General features: G+C 37.5%; 3 protein-coding genes across 5 annotated transcripts in view; 2 read left to right on the top strand and 1 right to left on the bottom strand.

Moving 5' to 3' along the window:
• LOC139718371 (uncharacterized) overlaps positions 1–4,623 on the bottom strand; it is a 129,081-nt gene extending 124,458 nt beyond the window's left edge. The window contains exon 1 of the mRNA XM_071629842.1: positions 4,490–4,623. Within this exon, the coding sequence (XP_071485943.1) occupies positions 4,490–4,506 (17 nt within the window). The 5' untranslated portion in view covers positions 4,507–4,623. The remainder of the gene's footprint in view (positions 1–4,489) is intronic.
• LOC139718390 (SCO-spondin-like) overlaps positions 1–18,629 on the top strand; it is a 362,530-nt gene that overhangs the window by 240,701 nt on the left and 103,200 nt on the right. The window lies entirely within an intron of this gene.
• On the top strand, positions 7,330–15,394 carry LOC139718370 (uncharacterized). Its single transcript, XM_071629841.1, has 6 exons — positions 7,330–7,396; positions 11,223–11,425; positions 12,199–12,230; positions 12,992–13,031; positions 14,117–14,240; positions 15,192–15,394. The coding sequence occupies exons 1-6, from the start codon at positions 7,330–7,332 to the stop codon at positions 15,392–15,394; spliced, it is 669 nt and encodes a 222-aa protein (XP_071485942.1).

The following is an 18,629-nucleotide window of genomic DNA, read 5'->3' as shown; positions in this document are numbered from 1 at the left end:
AGCAAATTGGGAATATTATAATATGTTTTATTTTTAATACAAATCACAGATCATATTACATGTATGTCAACAATTCAAAGTGTAATACACTGTAACTGTTATCCCAACAGAGGGCAGTATGTAAGGAAAAGAAGACTTGAACAGACACCAAAACCATTGAATAAGTTCACATTGTACAAAAGACATCCCTACCCCAAATTTGAAAAATACAAACAAACAAATGGATACATCTACAGAAATTGCTTCAAAGGGAAACAAGAATTTGGGGTATTTTTTGTTGTTCTTTTTTTTTTCCTCTCTTAAATTGCCACTTTGTTACTTTGCCAACATGCATGGAAACTCATTATCTGGACTCAAGTCATGATATAAACCCATTAATAAACCTATTTTATAAACCAAAAGCAATTTGGTTGGCCCTTACAAGAGCAAAATACACAAATAGAATCCCTCTGAGACTACAAACCTCCCCAAAAGCCATGGGGTCACTAATGTCATAGAATTGTGCATGCTTCCTTTTTCAAACACAAAGAAATTGATAATAATCACCTGTTCCCTTTACCATAATGGACATGACCCATATCTTTTTTAAATCAAAATCCATTGATAACTTTGCAAAACAGTATTGCTAACAGCTTAAGATGTCAACTACAAACAATAACAAAAACACAACCTGATGGAGGTAAAATCTTAAATCACAATTTTTCTAAAGATTTCATCTATTTGAAGTATCATACACATGTGAAAATTCACTGGCTAAACTTCTACAGAAAATTGCTCTACAGTAATGCTATGCATAAAGACATGATATAAACTGTGTTTAAGTAATTACACATGCAGTGGTCTTTCAGATTTTTTTTTTAAATAGGGAAAAAAAAGAAACCTGTGTGAACCTGGTACGGGTCTAGGGCAATTACCCCCTGGGCAATTACCCCGCATCCTTCCCCTGGCCCTAATCCTAATCCTAATCCTGAACCTAATCCTATCCCTAACTCAAACTCCTAACCCTAACCCTAACCCTAACCCTAATCGTTACTCTAAGCTTACCACTAACCAGTATTTAGCCGGGGGGTAATTGCCCTCTCGGGGTAATTGCCCGGATACGCCTGGTACAAACTATGAGTTGTCTAATTGTTAAAAAAAATATTGATAAATTAACACCCTCAGTTGAGGTTGAAAAGTGAATATTATACCAAAAAAGAGGGGGGGGGGAATCCTACAAGATTGACATGAAGTGCTATAAAACTTTCAAAAACTAACATTTCGTAACAAAAAGGATACATTTGGGTCATACCCTAAACATAAATTGTATAAAAACCAAGACAGAAAACTTGACTCTACTCAAACATGTACATGTACATATTGTATGTTGTGATAATCACACAATGAGAACTTGTACTGTATCACAAAAGAAACAATACTTGACTTTTAATCATTTTTCCATGATTTTGCTGGCACCCATTAAAAGACAAACTTTCAAAAGTGAAGTTTGAAACAATCTTTGCAATCAGTTTCTCAATTTTGAAAATGCTCACACTTAAAAATACAAATCTCAGGTCATGAAATTTGATCTACGACGACCTTAAACAAATACTGAGCTATATGTTTTCTTTTTTTTTTTACTTTATGCCAACTTTGTGAGTCGACTGATATTCGTGAAATTTAGAAAACAACATGCTGCCTGTCTTTATTTGCTGAACTAGTTTTTTTTTTTTCTCTCTCTCTCTCTCTCTTTCTTTCTTGAGTGATCAAAGTGTCAATGCAAGATAATGAACAGAGAAAAAGACAGGGTTAAACATTCTCAATCTGGAAACTTTCATCTGGGAAATGTTTGAAAAATAGTCACTATGAAAACGAAGATTAATCTCTTTGAACAGGTCTAATATCCCATCAATTTTTTTAGACAATAACAAGGGACACAAGAAGTGTTTCTTTCAGCCAAAAGGAATAACAACTTAAAATATATAAGTGTGTTGTATGGTAATATTCTTGATTGTACAGTGGCTGTAACAAAAAAAAAAAAATAAAAATAAAAATTTTGTTGCATTTATGAAGATTCCTCTAAAGTTGTTCCTTTAGGCAAGCCCTGCCATGTCAGTACATGGGAAATTGTTTTTGAAGTGAGAGATCTGGTATCTTAGTAGATTCTCGACCTCATATGAACTCTCTAATATTCAGATGTTTTCAATACCCTAGATATAGACCCATATTAAATAGGCTACTAGCTATATCTTTACTAGAATTTCACACTAGAGTCTAAATCACTTTTGCATAGCTACAGATGAGTCTAGTCTTTGCATTTCAAAAGATGTGGTAGCACTAGTTTTCTTGTATAGACCTAGATAGTGGGTGAAGGACAGGGGAATTCCTGAAGCACAGTGACCAGGTCACTCATGGACCATGAGGGTATGATTATTGTGACCAAAGAATGATTTAAAACTACCGGCATTACAGTATGTGGTGATAGACATCTGTACAGATTTATTAGCACCCATATCTAGCAATTTCTAGTGTCTAATCTGATGGGTGGTGCACCAGGTGGTTACTAGGGCCATTGTGAGGTAAAAAAAATTCAAAAATGTAAAAATCAAAGGAAAGAGTGCCTTTTGTGACAGCCACCCCATACTCTACCCTGGCCTAACCCTGGGGCACTCCTTCACACAGTTATACTGCCGGAGCAGCACCCAGAGTCAACAGACTGTACGATGAAAAAAGAAACACAAATTTAAGCACCTCTAAAATCAGCGATATGAATATGCATGGAAGTCGCAATGTTTTTAGCCTTTGGACAAGGCTCTTTCACTGTGCAGTGGCGAGCAAAGGGATTCGAGTAAAATGTACCCAGCAGAGAGCGATTGGGCAGCACACGATGTTGCGCAGCAAAAGTGCCTGGTCTACAGGCTACATTGCTACCGGCTAGCGCATATGCACAGGTTTCAAATCCGTCATAAGGAGCAGTTGTTATTCTCACAGATTCCTTTTGACCGAATCATGTAAAGTCATCAATTTGGACAGAAATGGACTATTGGAGGAATCAACTCAGCAACTATTCAACGTATCCTGTTTTCAGTAATTGGACCATAAACCGTTCTCTACATGTGTATGCATTCAAATTGAAGCAATTTTTGGTATCTAAGTCGGAATTTAGTCGCGATACTACCCCGTCCAAGACCCAAAATCCTATTATCCACATTCGCATTCGGGCTGGTCGCAGTTAACCCTGTCCCTGCCCTACCCTTTTCGTTGTTATGTAGCTTAGCTTTAATAAATGCACGGATGCACGCACACACATGTGCATATGTGGCAAGATCAAGAGGTAGGATTTTAGTGGAGTATTACAAGTTTTGGGTGGCTGGTCCCCAAAACACTTTGCCAACTCAAAATCAAAGACCAAACAACTACAGACTCGAGAAAGTTAAAGTCTACGCTCTCATGCAGTCATAGAGTAAAACCCCCAGTGTTCAGCCGGCCTCCAGAACCCCGATACTATCACAAGCCAGCAAATTCAATTGTCACAACACACGCATATCACATCATTTCACATACTGCATTACTGGCACTGTTGTTCACAATAGTGAAGTGCCTTAGTCACCTTCAAAAATCCATCTAAAATCCAAAATTTCACCATTGAAAATGCAGAATCAGCGCAACTTTTCCAAAGCTGCACAATATAAGTCCCGTGTTAAGAATCAGGGTCGCCAAAAAGGCGCTAAAAATAGAGAAATATGCCATTCTGTTGCAAGATTTTTCGCTAATTGCAAGCTCAGAGTGTGATGGTATCCTCAAAAGCACAACAGTAAAACAAAATCTCCATACGTGCCGATGCAGTGACTACATGTAAAGTTACAGGGGATGAATGCAAGTGCCAACTTGCCAGAATTCGGACACCAAACATACGGGCACCACAATGCTCCCAATGCAACCTTGCACCAACAAGGTATGGCGCAGTGCATTTTTCTGCGGCCCTGTACATGCATTGACATTGAACACACATCGTTATACAGTACTTAGCACACATCCAAATTCTGGAGAGGCCGGACGGATTCTGGGGGATTATCAAAGGACAAGGTGATAGACCTAGAAGTCTCTTAGTCTTATTGGGATTCTGTGAAATTTTGTGATGTAAATTTAAATTTAAATTTATTACGTGTATAAGTTTACTAATACTATAACAAAATCAACATTGAGAAAAGTAGTTTGACATATTTAACATAGACTATATTGTTGAAGATATAATTTTGTATGTATTATTTGAGTTTGAAATATTGCAGAAAAGCTTAAGTGTCCGAAAACTGGTGGTTTTACTCTCCTCAATTTTATACAATTACAACTAGAAATTAGAATCTAACTGTTACAAGTGCAGCATGAGGTAGTGTCGAACACGACGTACATTTGTACACGCGGGACTAGCCTCGTACTTCCCTGCAGTTACTGCCCTGTTTTATGCTCACGTTTTTCAGTTTTACAGCATTTTTCAAGGAACGTTGCTTACCGTTCAGCAGAATGCATTCTCTTGACTTTCAGATCATACTAATGGAATTCTTGATAAAGTCTTGCAGCTAAATGATAAAAATCAATACCGTCTTGAGGGGCACCAACGCAGGCCTCTTAGTACTAGTATTTGACAGTCACGTTGTGTTTATGTTGCGTAGACGACATAAAATCTAAATACGCGGCCTTTGCGCCTCGGATATCGGCGAAGAGTACGAGTGGGTGTGCGATAACCTGCTGTCAATCATCGTAGATCGGCGCACCGTAACGCAGCAACCATATAACTTGCACCTCTCGGTACACCTGAGGGCCCAATTCGTTGGGGATGTACCGTGTTCCGAAGCCTTTTTTTTTTTTTTTTTTTTTTTTTTTTCTAAGACAGAAAATGATGTTGGTAATGCTCCTATGATATCCCATTTGGGCTAGACTTCCATGTGTATGTGCCCCTACAGATGCCTTTTAGAGTAATTCTGCTGGGGGAAAAAAAAAGCAGTTGTAACGCAATAGCGCAATCGCATAATGTCTAAAACCCATTAGAGATAGAAAATATCGTTACAAAGTCATCGTTTGGGCTCACACAATCAGTGACGAACACAGATTTTTACCGACCAGTCAATATTATTGATCGACCTGAGTGACTATAACACTATACTTCTGTGATCCTAAACGAAGTCTATCGAACGATCGATACGCGGCCACGCACGGGAAATACTCCGTCGGAACTGAAAGTTATATCAAATGGCATGACGTTCACATTACAATGTCCAGGTTGGAGTGGCCAGTCCCAGAGAGATTGACCGGAAATTATGATTTTTGGAATGAGTTTGAAAACTTGACGGTTAGACTACTAGTATTTCACTTCTCTTCACTTCACTTCACTTCACTTTACTATAGACACGTTAAAAGCAAGTTGTCGGGGTGGCTTAGGGCGTTCTGTGAAGAAAACAGAGAAATTGTCATTAATGGATTTTGTTCTTTGTAGGGGCCTATAAACTCAAATTATCAATACTTCTTGCCTATCTATACTGACGTCGAACTTCACTTCACTTATAGACACATTAAAAACAAATTTATAAGGTGGTTAAAGCTAGTGTTCACTAAAGAATACAAACATTGCCATTAATCGATTTGCCCATAATAATTCTGAAGTCGAAGATTCAACGTCATAATTATGAGATGATAACCAAAAACGCCAATCCCTTATGCCGATCTCATCATATTAGTGCTCTTGTTGAAAGTTGCTATCCATCATGATGCGTCCGGGGATCGAATAAGATTCCACTCGTTTCTGCCTGGTTATATGATCTGTTTTCCTTCTGAGTTGTGCTAAACACTAAACAGATATGGCCACCATTTCTAATGTCGTTACTACAAGGAACAGAGATTCGAATGTTACTTTCAAACATATTTGCTTTGTAATCTTAGCTTCATGACACTATTCCTCAGCATAGGCCTATACTAGTTAGGCATTCATGTCATTCAATAGAGTATAATAATCAATATAGTTTATGTTTAAGACTAAAAAAAGAAGGCATTCTGTATTCAATTCTCTCTTCTAAGACGAACATATCACAAGTCATAAAACGATTGTCAATGCAAGTTGATCATGTTTTGAGATCAGTGGTTTTGCTTTGTAGTCGTTAATCTTGTTTTTGTTTTGCTTTTTACTTACTTTGTCTTTTTTCAGAGTTATCCAAGCCAAATCATCTTGATATCCTTACGTGTAAGTTACGTTATATATTTTGTATAAATACATTATATTCATGTATGACAGAGAGAGAGAGAGATTAATAGATAGATAGATTTATAGATAGATAGATAGATAGATAGATAGATAGATAGATAGATAGACAGATGGGTGGATAGATAGATAGATAGATAGAGATAGAGAGGGATAGAGAGAAATGTAGAGAGATGGAGAATGAAACGTAATGAGATGTTAAAGCAGGGAGGTGGAAGTCTCTTTCCACCTCCCTGGTTAAAGTGTGCATGAAAGCAGTATTGATGTTTGCCCCATTGTGACGTGTTTAATAAGTTTAGTACTATTTTTGACAAAGCCTAATGTCAGTTAGGGGCAAAATGTCGTTCCATTTCTTCTCTCGCGTATTTTCTTTCACTCTTGTCTCTGTATAATAATATATCTTACAAAGACATATTATGTCTATTCAAAACCTCTGAGCAGAAGGCCATATTTTGTTTTACATTATAGGTTATACATAATTACATTATGATGTGTACATAGAATCTATAGATGTGTCATGTTATACCACCGAGGAGAAACGGATAGATATATGGGCCTATAGTTTTGCATATTGATAATTCGATACACCTTTAAAGATAGACGAATATATAGATGAATAATCATACAGCCCTATGGAGAAAGGGATAAAGAGATCATACTCCAGGGGTGGTTATAACTTAACTCTTAAATGGGTGTATTAAACAGGATGTGCTGATGCATCTCAACGCGGGTGTTTATCTTACCTTTTTGAGGAAAATGCCTTTTCCCTAATCCACTCAGTGACAGTCACGAAGGCATTATGGGAACACGGAAATAATGACGTGCACAATCATAAAGCCATGTTCTCTTTCCTCACCCATGTTACGTAACGCCGAGCACCCTTGGGTGAACTATCACAAAGGCGGTCAGATTTCTTTCTTCGTCTTCTTCGACGTCATCAAACTTTGAAGCGACGCGGATGAGAGACTGCATGGGTCCACAGATACTTGAATAAAAGGTATACAAGGTGCAACATCCCTCGCAGAAAGCTAAGGGAGGAAACGAAAGATAACTTGGTGTCGAAAAATCTTCCAAAGCGGGATTGCCGCCACGGTGCCAAAATGTATGCCGCGTCGTCGTGTAGGTTTTCGATAGCCATCGCTATTTCTGTGATATTCTGTGCAATTGGTAAGCAATGCTTTCTTTTACGTGTTTATCTCGTTACTTCAGAACGATAGGACTTATAATGCTCTCATCGAAGTTCTGATATTCCACTGTATCTAACATTGTAAATCTTGGATGATAGGGAATGAAAGTCGAATCATGTTTGACCATGTTTACACTCCGAACAAATCTTAGCGCAAATCTTTCTTTGCCATCTTTTCTGATGGTGCGAATAATTATTATCTTGAAACTGTAATGCGGAAACCAAGGTACCCCGTGTCTGAAATTTAAAATGTGTTTTAAAAAACTCATTGCACTGGCCGTAGAGAGAGAGAGAGAGGTAATGCTCAAACAGTTATTTTGCTTATTATTATACAGCTGTTATATAACCACGGTAACATTGGTCTGTCGAGAGTAAAGTAAAACTACAAGTCCGCATTTCTGTGAGAGCGATTCAGGTTTTTTGGTCACTATTGTATGTCAAGTTTTTTTTTCACTTGTTTGTTTTATCTTTACAGTTCATTCGGGAGTGAACTCCCAATAAAATATGTCTATCACCATTAATACTAATGGACTAACACATATTATACTCACTCTCAATTTCCTTCTGAATCCCGACATGGTAAAATGAGGTTAGTCGTCCGAATTATTACAATAAACGAGATGGGAAACTGAAACAAAACTATTTATGGTATTCTTCGTTATAGCATATGATCTGCCAACAGTACGACAATACACCAAAGGTGGACTGTATACTGAACAGGAAGAAGAAAAAAAAATCTTAATGTTATCTCACGATCATAGAAACCAGCATAGCAGCCTACACTGTGGGTAGCCCGATATACTAGCATTGCAATCTCAGCAGGATGGAAAGCTAATATGCATCACCATTACGCTATAGATGGTACATCTTCACAAGAAAAAAAAATCATTAATTATTAAAAAACAACAACTTAAGATTGTTGTACGTTGATCTTGTAAGTCGACATCCCGTGTATGTCCTTTATAGTCATTCACAACCGCTGCATTCTCATTCTGGAGTAATTATGTCCTAGCTTTTCAAATCCGTGGTGAATATTCTCAAGACGAGACGTCCGATCCCTCCTCAGATTACTAGTAATTGGTTTTCTCCATCACTTATGAGAAATCTTAGTAATTTCCAGTAAGAGCTTCTGAAGACGCACATTCTCAAAGAGAACCAAACAAATTTAGAACAGCTTACAGTATACAATTCTCTTCATGAGGAACGACTTTACTAGAGTTTTGTGAAATCATCATTTTCTTCATGTGCATATCTGATGTTTTGTATGGTACAATGTCAGAGCTTTCTAAACATACTGTGGTTTTCCTCGAGCACTGAACATTCTGTAGTATACTAGTATAGTATTTGCCTGATATCTTACAGTGCATTGTACATTGGCGTCATTATAGTGTGGCGATGATTCGAGAAAGGTAAATTGCGGAAGATTTGATGGTCTCTTCACTTTGGGCACAGCAGCGTTACTTCCTGGTAGCATTCCTCCGTATACGAGACAAGAACCGCCCTCGGGACGTAACAATGGACGTCATTCAAGCTTGGCCCTGCAGTCAGTGGTCGAAAGTTTTATCTCATGACGTAATCACCTTCCCCATACACCGAGTCAATCGCTTTCCCTAAAGTGACCCGAAAACTCACGCATGGCAATTGTTGTGTTAAACAAAAAGGAGCCGGAGAAGGTAGACAATGATAATTGCAGGCTATTCCAATCACACAGTGTATTCCCATAGTAATTACTTCGAGATTCCTTTATAAGGATTATCTCTATATGGACATATTCGTCATCCGGTGTTTGTAAGTTGTTATAGAAAGAGCAAGCAAACGAAATATTTTGCATCTTATATACTTACACAATTTTCCGTTATCATGCAGGCTTATTCATCACCGGTCTTAATTATCTCAGAAGATGCGGATGACGACGATGATAATGAAGAAGTGGTTTGCGATGATCGCATTTCGATACAATGATTGTAGATATCAGAGTAACAATCTCAGCTAGTTGGTTGTTGGTCCACCCAAACACCTGAATTATGGTATTTTAAAGTTTCGTGGAGTTACTGTTCAACTGTTTATACAAGCTTTAAGTGTTCGACTCAACTCGCCTAAAATCTGTACAGTCTTGAGCCTGTACCTATATGGAGTATCTGTGGTGGCAATGAAATTAGTAGACGCGACCAAGGCCCAGAATTTAATGTAATATTATTACATTATGTGATTGAGATCAGGTGGTATATCATTTCTCTCCTTGTCGTGGGTCGATGAAACACGTGGAAGGAAATCTTCTTGGTGATAGTGTGTTTGAGTTTCATCACTAAGGAAATACTCTGGTGCTCATGAGCAAGCTAAAACGGGATCCTCCTAAGGGCTGCCACAGGCGATGATAATTAAGTGCTTTGTCTATATAGGGCGCAACCACTGCTACCAGCGGACTCGATCCAGGAACCAGTCCACAGAACTTATCCACTGAGCCACATCGGCTAATAAAATGATGTAGTCAATAGTCGATGCAGTGCAGTGGTCAGCAAACAAACACATATTGTCTTGCTCGAGTCGCCGAATTATTTTCATGATGCACTGGGGATTTAGATATACACACAAGTACAACCAGGAAGTAATCACAGATGGGTGCGTCAAAAGAACAAATCAGGTGAATGCGAAGGAGCGCCATCCAATGACCCAATCCTTTCTTCTTCTTCTTTCTTCTTCTTCTTCTTCTTCTTCTTCTTCTTCTTCTTCTTCTTCTTCTTATTTTTCTTCTTCTTCTTCTTCTTCTTCTTTAACACTGTGGTTAGAATAATACTGATCGAGTGTCGTCAATGGTGTCGACGCGTTTCACGAGTATAGCGCCAACTTTCGGCGAACTTACTGCGCACAAAAAGAGATGGGAGGTGGCGACCAATCAAAATAATGATTAGTTTCTTTTCCATCCAATGAAAATCAGGATGATGTCGAGAATGCAAGAGAACTCCACAAAAAAAAAGTTAGGATATGCGTTACGTGATTTTCTCGAGAATTGCAATAAAATCAAGATTATCACTTTATAGTCATAGACCGTTCAATCCGCAGTTAATCAATTTGTATTTTGTCAAGGTTTAATCGAATTATGTTCGCTATTTATCAACTAATTCTTTTTCTCCATTTGAAATATTTCCATATCTTTCTGTTTTTTCGTCTTTATCTTCACCCTCTCGACTTAATGATTACAGCTGGTCTCCATTATATCTCCTCTCGTTCTCTCTCACTCTGAGTCAGACGACCCATCAAGATCTATATACTTGTTAACCGCTACGGTGACACGACATTTGCTCCTGCGACAATTGCTCCTGTCTTATTTTCTCCAAGGATTTAGGGTTAGGGGTTAAGGTTGTGATAGGGTTGTAGGTCTAGTTTGATGTTAGGATTAGGATTATGGTAAGAGTTATATTTGTGGGTAGGTTTTATGTTTGGCTTAACGTGCAAATACTTCGTGGGAGCATTTGTCGCAGGAGCAAATGTCATGGAACCTCCGCTACAAGTATCAACACCAGCATCAATAGAGTCTTGTGAACATTTAAAAACGAAATTGACATTTGATTTTTTTTCCGTAACCATTTTTGTGCCAATGAGTCAAATTTGCACATATTTTACACAAAAACTTATGGACACGAAATTAATATGGATCGCGCGGAGGAGAAAGCCAGGTAACAAGCGAAGACTGCAGCACCAGTCCATCATCTTTCGCACTTGGCTATATACCATTATAATTTTCGGGATTTTAGTTTCTCCATATGAGGGAATTATCTGATCAAATTATTTCATATACACCGTCTATAGGTTGTAGTGCGCAATGCACTCCCAACTACCCATATGACCCGATCCCCGAGCAAAACTACGACCGCAATCTGTCCAGCATCAACAACCCGGCCGGCCGGCCGCTCGGCTTCACCCAGGCAGTCATCGAGTATTCGGACAATGAGAACCCCATCAGGCCGTGTATCCAAGTCACCGGCGCAGCTGACAGACGAATCGAAGTTATGGTGGGCTTACCTCGAACACCTTAGGATGGTTTAAAATTTGATATTCATTATAAAATTTGATTAATTAAAGGAAAAAAGTTGGTATGATATGGCCGCTTTGTAAATTACTTTTCAGTGACTCACGATCGGAGAGAACTTGGTGTGACGAGTCCGACACCCACGAGTCATACAGCCCACGAACTGAACACCAGGCAAATAAGGCCCAAGAGTCCGACACTATAGGCAAACAAGGCCCACGAGTCTGACACTCATTACATTATGGGGCTTTAAGTACACATTGTCGACCTTGTGGGCTTTGTTTGCCTAGTGTCGAACTCATGTGCCTTTTGATTATAGCGTGAAGCTCATGGGCTGTATGACGAATGTTAATCGTTATCGATGTTCTGATTGTACTAAAGACATTTTCCACCTTAAAATAGACTCACCGTCAGTTACTTTTTTTTATATAAAGAACATATATCATATTGTATGTTTGTCTAAAAACCTATAGACAATCTGTTAACAAAGATCTATAAATATAGACATATCTATTTACGCATATACGATGATTGGCTAGAAAATAAACGTTGTGAATATTGGCCAAAAAATCAGTAAAAATGAAAATGAACATTTTAAAGATGTAACCAAAGACAATGAAACTTTTAATGGTCGAGCTCCAAACATTATATCATGAGACTGATAATAATTGTTTATTCGATAATCTGGGAGTGTTTTTTGGGACTACATAATACTATGCACCAATCTCCCTTCTTGACTTCTTCCCTACACCACAGGCCGAGTCGGATCCCCCGGGCTCTATACTTTGGTGAGTCCTGAAGCTTTTCTTGCTCCTATTTCCCACTGAGACTGTGTGATATCTTTGTTCATCTGTATATATTATTTGCAAATCTCCGCTTACTATAATTCCAACTCCTCTTCCTCACATTAATGTCTGCTACTTTTCCCCCGCTCCATCCCCTAAGCAGTGTTACTATTCAGCATAACTTTATATTATTGTGATAATTATCGTTCGTATCAGTATCATTTTACTTTGTCTCCTTCTCGTTTGATTTCTTTCCCTCTTTTCTTGTTCACATTTTTAATTTCGTTTTCTACTTTCATTTGTCCCCTCTTCGTTCTACCCCTTCGTATTTGTCTATTTCCCCATTATCAGTCTTCACTATATTTTGTGTGCTAAAAATATTTGGATGATGGTCGATTTATTTCGAAGGTTCATTAATCCGAAAAGGAAATAAGGTTCTTTATTCCGAAGGTTCGTTTATCCAAGGAGTTATCAGACACTCCTTGGTTTGTCCGAAAACGAATAGAAGGTGCGTATTTGAATCTTCAGAACTACGAACCTTGACATGTTCGTTTTCGGATTAAGAAACCTTCGGAATAACGAACCTTACTTAATTTTTGGATTAACGAACCTTCGGCATAACGAACAGTAACCAAATATTCATCTTCTCTGACATTAAGACGTCCTACTTCGTTGAATCAATCTTATTTCGTATTCGCAATGCTTACGTTGAGGCCACGATTCCAGCCTAATTATTTACGTGTGCTTCCTTTTCGTTTTCGCAGTATGCGAGACCAGAGCAACACAAATCCTACTTGTTTAGCGGTAAGTCAAAACAAAAGAACAATGATTATTTATATCATTTGCTTGCACAATTTATGCGCTCTATGTTTTCAAAGGTATTGACATCTAGATTGTGTGATTGAACAGAAAGAAATGGATTTTTTCTGCTCATACCTTTTATACAGGAAATAGTTTTTAGTGGTCACGAGATAGGATCACTGCTTGTGCAATTCAAACATTTATCAAACAGAAAAGAGTACGAGGGAGAATAAAGAGAGTGTAAATGAGGATAAATAACGATGAAATAAAGAGCAATACTAACGACATCATTGGCAACAATAGTAGCATCTTAAAAGCCTCCTGACAGTCATTAAATGTTGACTTCTGCTGGTGTGAATAAGGTCTAAAGATAAATTATAAATTCTGGAACTGTTTGACCAAAATGTTTATTGCGGATTATCTGCAACTTTACTAAGCTCCGCCCATAGTAACAACTCTCATTGCCTTTGATTCGTCAGTTTGTCTATTCTGATATCATTTAGATTTAAATGAGATATGTATAGAGGTTTTGCTTGAATCACTCTCCAATTATAACATAACTTGATTCTTGTGATCCATGTTTGACAAATTTGATGTTTGTTTGTTTTGTTGGGTTTTATTTTTTGGATGTAGAAACACTGTCAAACTTAAGGGTGCCTTTTGAAAGCAGTTTTGTACAGCCGATTAGGTCAACACTGCAGGATGAAATGAAGAAAACAAATAAATAGATACCCGAGGGAATAAACACATGGATAAATGAATACATAAATACATACAGTCAGCTGAAATAATCACAATGTTTTATGCATCATATTTTGACCAATGTATAAACTCACAAAAGCGAGACATTGATAGTTGTTTTTCCAACTGATTTTGCTATCGATAACATCACGAAAGAAAAGTTTTAAAGACCTTATCGATGGAGCCCTGTGGATGCAGAAAAGAAGGAGAAAATGAAATGATTAAAAAACCTCGTATATGTCAACTGAGCGCATGTATTCGCTCAGCCGCTAATCATGATGTTTTCTTTATATCATTTCTTTTGTTTTGCATTTTTTTAAATTCCCATTCACTTTCCTTCCCAACAGCAAATTTACGAGTGTCGGCAAGCCACTGCGAATGACGTGTTTTTCGAATTTTACTGCGACGCCGACAGTTGCGACGAAAGTTCGGTGACCTTTTGGTACAGATTCGTCGTCAGTGCAGATCCAGGTAAAAGGAAACTTTCTTCCATGTTACTATTTTATATTACGCCCTGTTGGTGGACATTATCTCCTATCTGTTTCCTGTTTTACTTTACAAGTGTGTGAGAAGAAAATTAGCATACAAGGCAATTTCTTCCCCTTTCTTATAGTGAAATGCTTTATAGTGAAATGTTAAAGCAGAATGTGGGGAGACAGAATCTAATAGAATAACTGTTTCACTGGAACTTTGAAACATCAACAAGAAAATTACGCCAAGATGTTAAGATGACTTTTAATGTAAAGAAGTAAAAAAATCACATTATATGCAATTGAGAAGAAGTGATGACGTCGATCACAGCCTCAGAAGTCTCCCATCGATCTGTACAGAAATCTCAACTGAATTGACTTGGTCATGTTTGAAAGAATTTATATTCAAGACTGTACTTAAATCGGTCGCATCAAATTGCTGTAGAGATATATTGGCCTATGTTATTTCTCACTTGTACCATCCCCCCTCTCTCACTCGATCTATCTATCTATCTATCTATCTATCTATCTATCTATCTATCTATCTATCTATCCATCTATCTATCCATCTATCTATCTACCTACCTTTTGCAAAGTCTCATTCTTTCCATCTATCTGGGGGTTTTTTCCGGCATATATTATTCATACACGTATTGTAATACACTGTAGTATTATTGGTGAGATAATACAATGTACGACAAACGATAATTAGTGTAATAAAATGAACAAACATATTAAAATGATAACAGTAATGGCATGTGGAGACAACGTTATGTGGAAAATCGAAGTACAATAAGATCGCGGCTTAAATCAATTTGATCAGTCTCAATTATTACATCTTTTTTGATCGGGAATTATCTTTGGCAGAGCGTTGTCAAGAAAAAAAAAGCTGCCTGAATGTCTAAAATTCATATATTTAATTCGAATAAAATATTTTCGTTTCATTTCGCAGAGGTGCTCGATCCTGAGCTATGGTGCAATGACCGCGACACCGGCGAATACCCGACCAGCCTCAACAACATGCTCCCACCCGACACGGACCTCGCGCCAGCACCCCCAGGCGACACCGGTGCCGCCACGAGCCTCGCAGCATCGGCGCTCACGACTCTCGTCATCGTCTTGATCAACGGCTTTTTGACGCTGGTTGCACATTAAAATCAGTCACGAGCAAAGAGTATAGAAGCTTACTCTTTGGTCACGAAGACATAGTACATCTTCAGCGACATAAGTAATACTCATCATTAATCAAAACGCGGAGCAGAGACCAGTAGCTAGACGAGTCCCCATCTTATCTGCCTATTGGTGGCCAAAGACATCATTCAATACGTGCCATCATGAGTATACATGTATACAACATTTCATCTGATCCTGAGGATGAAAAATAAAACAGTGATCACTGTCCATTATAATGTGAGAAGAGAAAACAAATATTTGACATCAGAAAGATTAACGTCTCTTCACTTGTATCATTTCAAATTATTTAGTGCCGACTGCAAGAAGGGAAAAATGTTGATAATCTTTACCTTTGTACTTGCAGGTTGATAATGTAAAGTCTTTGAGGAACAAATGAGATATTTTATTATCACAAAATGTCAAATGTACATGACTGAATTGTAAGATTTATCAAGCAAAAGATTTTGTAACCATTTGAAAGTACTTATAGCATCTCATATCACTTTTTTTTAATAGATATCATGCATTACGGTGTCTTTAAAAGTAGCAATGTTACAAATTTACTAACATAATTAATATGTTCATCTGCTAGAAATCAGTTATGTTCAGTACAAATACATTGTACTGCAAATGAACTATGTTGGATAGTAATGTAATATATCAATCCAGTACTGATAACTAATCACATGTTTTGACCATGAGAGAAACTGTTCATTCTCACTGTAAGTATGTTTAGAATGGTTTCTGGAGTTCAAATTTGCACTGCTGGTTTGTGTGGTAGGCTCCATTTTGAATTAATGCACTACTTCATGTCACATCCATCCTTCAAAGATTTTAATTTTACCTATATTTTCATCAACTGATTTCTATATCATATACCACAATTTTCTTTCTCCCTTGCTAATTTATTGTTGCTAAGTTGTCTCTTCTTTCTCTCTCTCCCTCTCTCAGCTTGCTTTTTCATTATCTCACCTTTTGACTCTCTTCCTGGCTTAGTATAATCATTCTCTCCTTTTCTCTCCCCAATATATTTGCTTATCTACCATCTCTGCTTTTATCTCTCCATCTCTTATTTCCTGGCTTATTCACTTCCTCTCCTTATATCTCTCTCCCTTGCTTAATCATCTCTCTCTCTCTCTTTTTTCTCTCTCTCCCTTGTTTACTGTATACCCCATATATTTCGCGAGTCTAAATTTTCGCGAATAGGGACTTCCTGACAATTTCGTGGAGTCTTGTACTGAATGGAGAAATGTATACATGTACGTTACGTTCATATCGGCATTAGATTCAATATTTTCGCGTGTTTTTAATTTCGTGAATAGCAGCCGACTCGCCAAATTCGCGAAAATAAAAACCTCACGAAATATTCGGCATATGCAGTATCATCTCCCCTTTCTCTCTCTCTGCCTTGCTCATATACCTTTTTTTCCTCCTTCTGCAATTTTTTAATTGTTTACACAATCTAGTCTTTCTGTCTTAACTTGATCCACTGCAATCTCCTTCCATTTCTTCATAGTCTCACAAGCAATCAGTAATACAGTATGCGGGTAAAAATCATAATATGTCTGGAATGTTCCATAACAATGCATTCATGTCTTGTTGATTTCTGTTAACATTTGCACTACAACATTACATGCTGGCCATGCCCCTTCGATTGGTGCATAATTATCTGAACTATTAAATCAAAAATCTTTTCCTCACTTTATTGTGTTGAGGGGTATTTGAATCTGCAGGGGTGTGTGTGTGTGTGTGTGTGCAAATGCATTTGAAAAAGAAAGAAAAATAAAAAATTGACCAAAAAAAAAATGTGTGGCACAGAGTACCATTTTACTTTTCACAAAATATTTGAAAAAAAAATCCAATATGCAGGGACCGAAATTCTGTTCGTAACCTTTTGATTTAATATTCCATCGTAAACAGGAGATATTTTTCTTCAAACATCGCTAGATACTTTCTCAGTGGGAGATCGAGATAAACTGAGAAGTGTACACTGTAATTTAAGATGTGACCTATACACTCTACATATTGCTTTTACCTGAACAAGAAAATGGTGTAGCCTGTAATAGTGTGCATGTTGATTTTGGACCCTTTCGTTAGCTATATCACATGTAATATCAATCTAGGTTGCTCTTCAAATTCTATATTTTGATACAAAAATGCTAACAAATTCCTGAAAAGAGTCACCAGAGTGACATCAAATCCCCATAATGAGAAATTGCATGGCATACTGTGCTTTAACCCACTGGCAATGGGAGCCTGGTGACACCACTACACAGTCTGTGGAGATTTTGCGATATGGTAGAGAATGGGTGAAATGCTGACTTGTTGAACTCTGCATGAGGTGAGTATCATCTGAATGGGCATAAAACATGGCTTTGCAGTAAATAATGACTTACTAATGCCACATAAGACAGTCCAATAAAACAGTACATTTTCATAAGCACCTGATTTTATTTTCATACATATCGATATATACTTAAAGATGGACACATTTTATTGCATGTCATTTGTATCTTTTATACAAGACAATATCAGAAAGAGCTTGGAATGAAGATCCTTGTGTTGTATAAGTTATATGCTCTTACAAAAGTGTATGAAAAATTGCAGTACAAGAATCGCAGTTGCACCTAAGATTTTTAGTCAGTAAATAGCATATACACACCATAAAACTATACATTGTTGACCTTCCGCATGAGGCACACTTGTGAAAAAAAAAATTAAGCATATAATGCCAAGTTTCTGAAGTATCTCCATCAAGAGACACAAATGTTGTGTGTTGTGTTGTGTTGTGGTATGTGTGTGTGTGTATTTACTATCTATCAAATACAATCATAACCAAGTCAGTTCTACAGTGTGAAACATTGTACTCAAGACAAGGTACAATCTATAACAAAGATGTTTCCTTGTTTTTAAAGCTTGAATAATAACATGACAATGGCTAAAACCATTGACTCCTCTTCATAGATACCAAGAGCAATGTCGCTGCAGTGCACAGTCGGCTGGGACGTCTCAATCTTCTCAAGCAATCACTTCATTTTGCCACAAAAATAGTACTCTACATTATGTAGACATTTATATGAAGTCTCTTGATTTTGATCACTGACCTTTTAGAAATGACCTTTCACCATCACCATAGCAAATATTTCTCAATTTCAAATACCCATCATAACAAATTACATTACCGACAGGACCTTCCCAGCTGAAGTTATGACTGGAT

The sequence above is a fragment of the Diadema antillarum genome, unplaced genomic scaffold (assembly GCF_040938485.1).
Source record: "Diadema antillarum isolate AM-2024a unplaced genomic scaffold, OU_Dant_1.0 scf00000093, whole genome shotgun sequence".
Classification (NCBI taxonomy): Eukaryota; Metazoa; Echinodermata; class Echinoidea; order Diadematoida; family Diadematidae; genus Diadema; species Diadema antillarum.
The sequence above is the reverse complement of the archived record's forward strand: the minus strand, read 5'-3'. Positions and strand labels throughout refer to the sequence as shown.

Coding starts and splice junctions, on each gene's coding strand:
- LOC139718370 (XM_071629841.1), top strand. CDS start 7,330: ATGTATGCCGCGTCGTCGTGTAGGTTTTCGATAGCCATCGCTATTTCT. Junction 7,397..11,222: donor TGTGATATTCTGTGCAATTG/GTAAGCAATGCT, acceptor CACCGTCTATAG/GTTGTAGTGCGCAATGCACT. Junction 14,241..15,191: donor CGTCGTCAGTGCAGATCCAG/GTAAAAGGAAAC, acceptor TTCATTTCGCAG/AGGTGCTCGATCCTGAGCTA.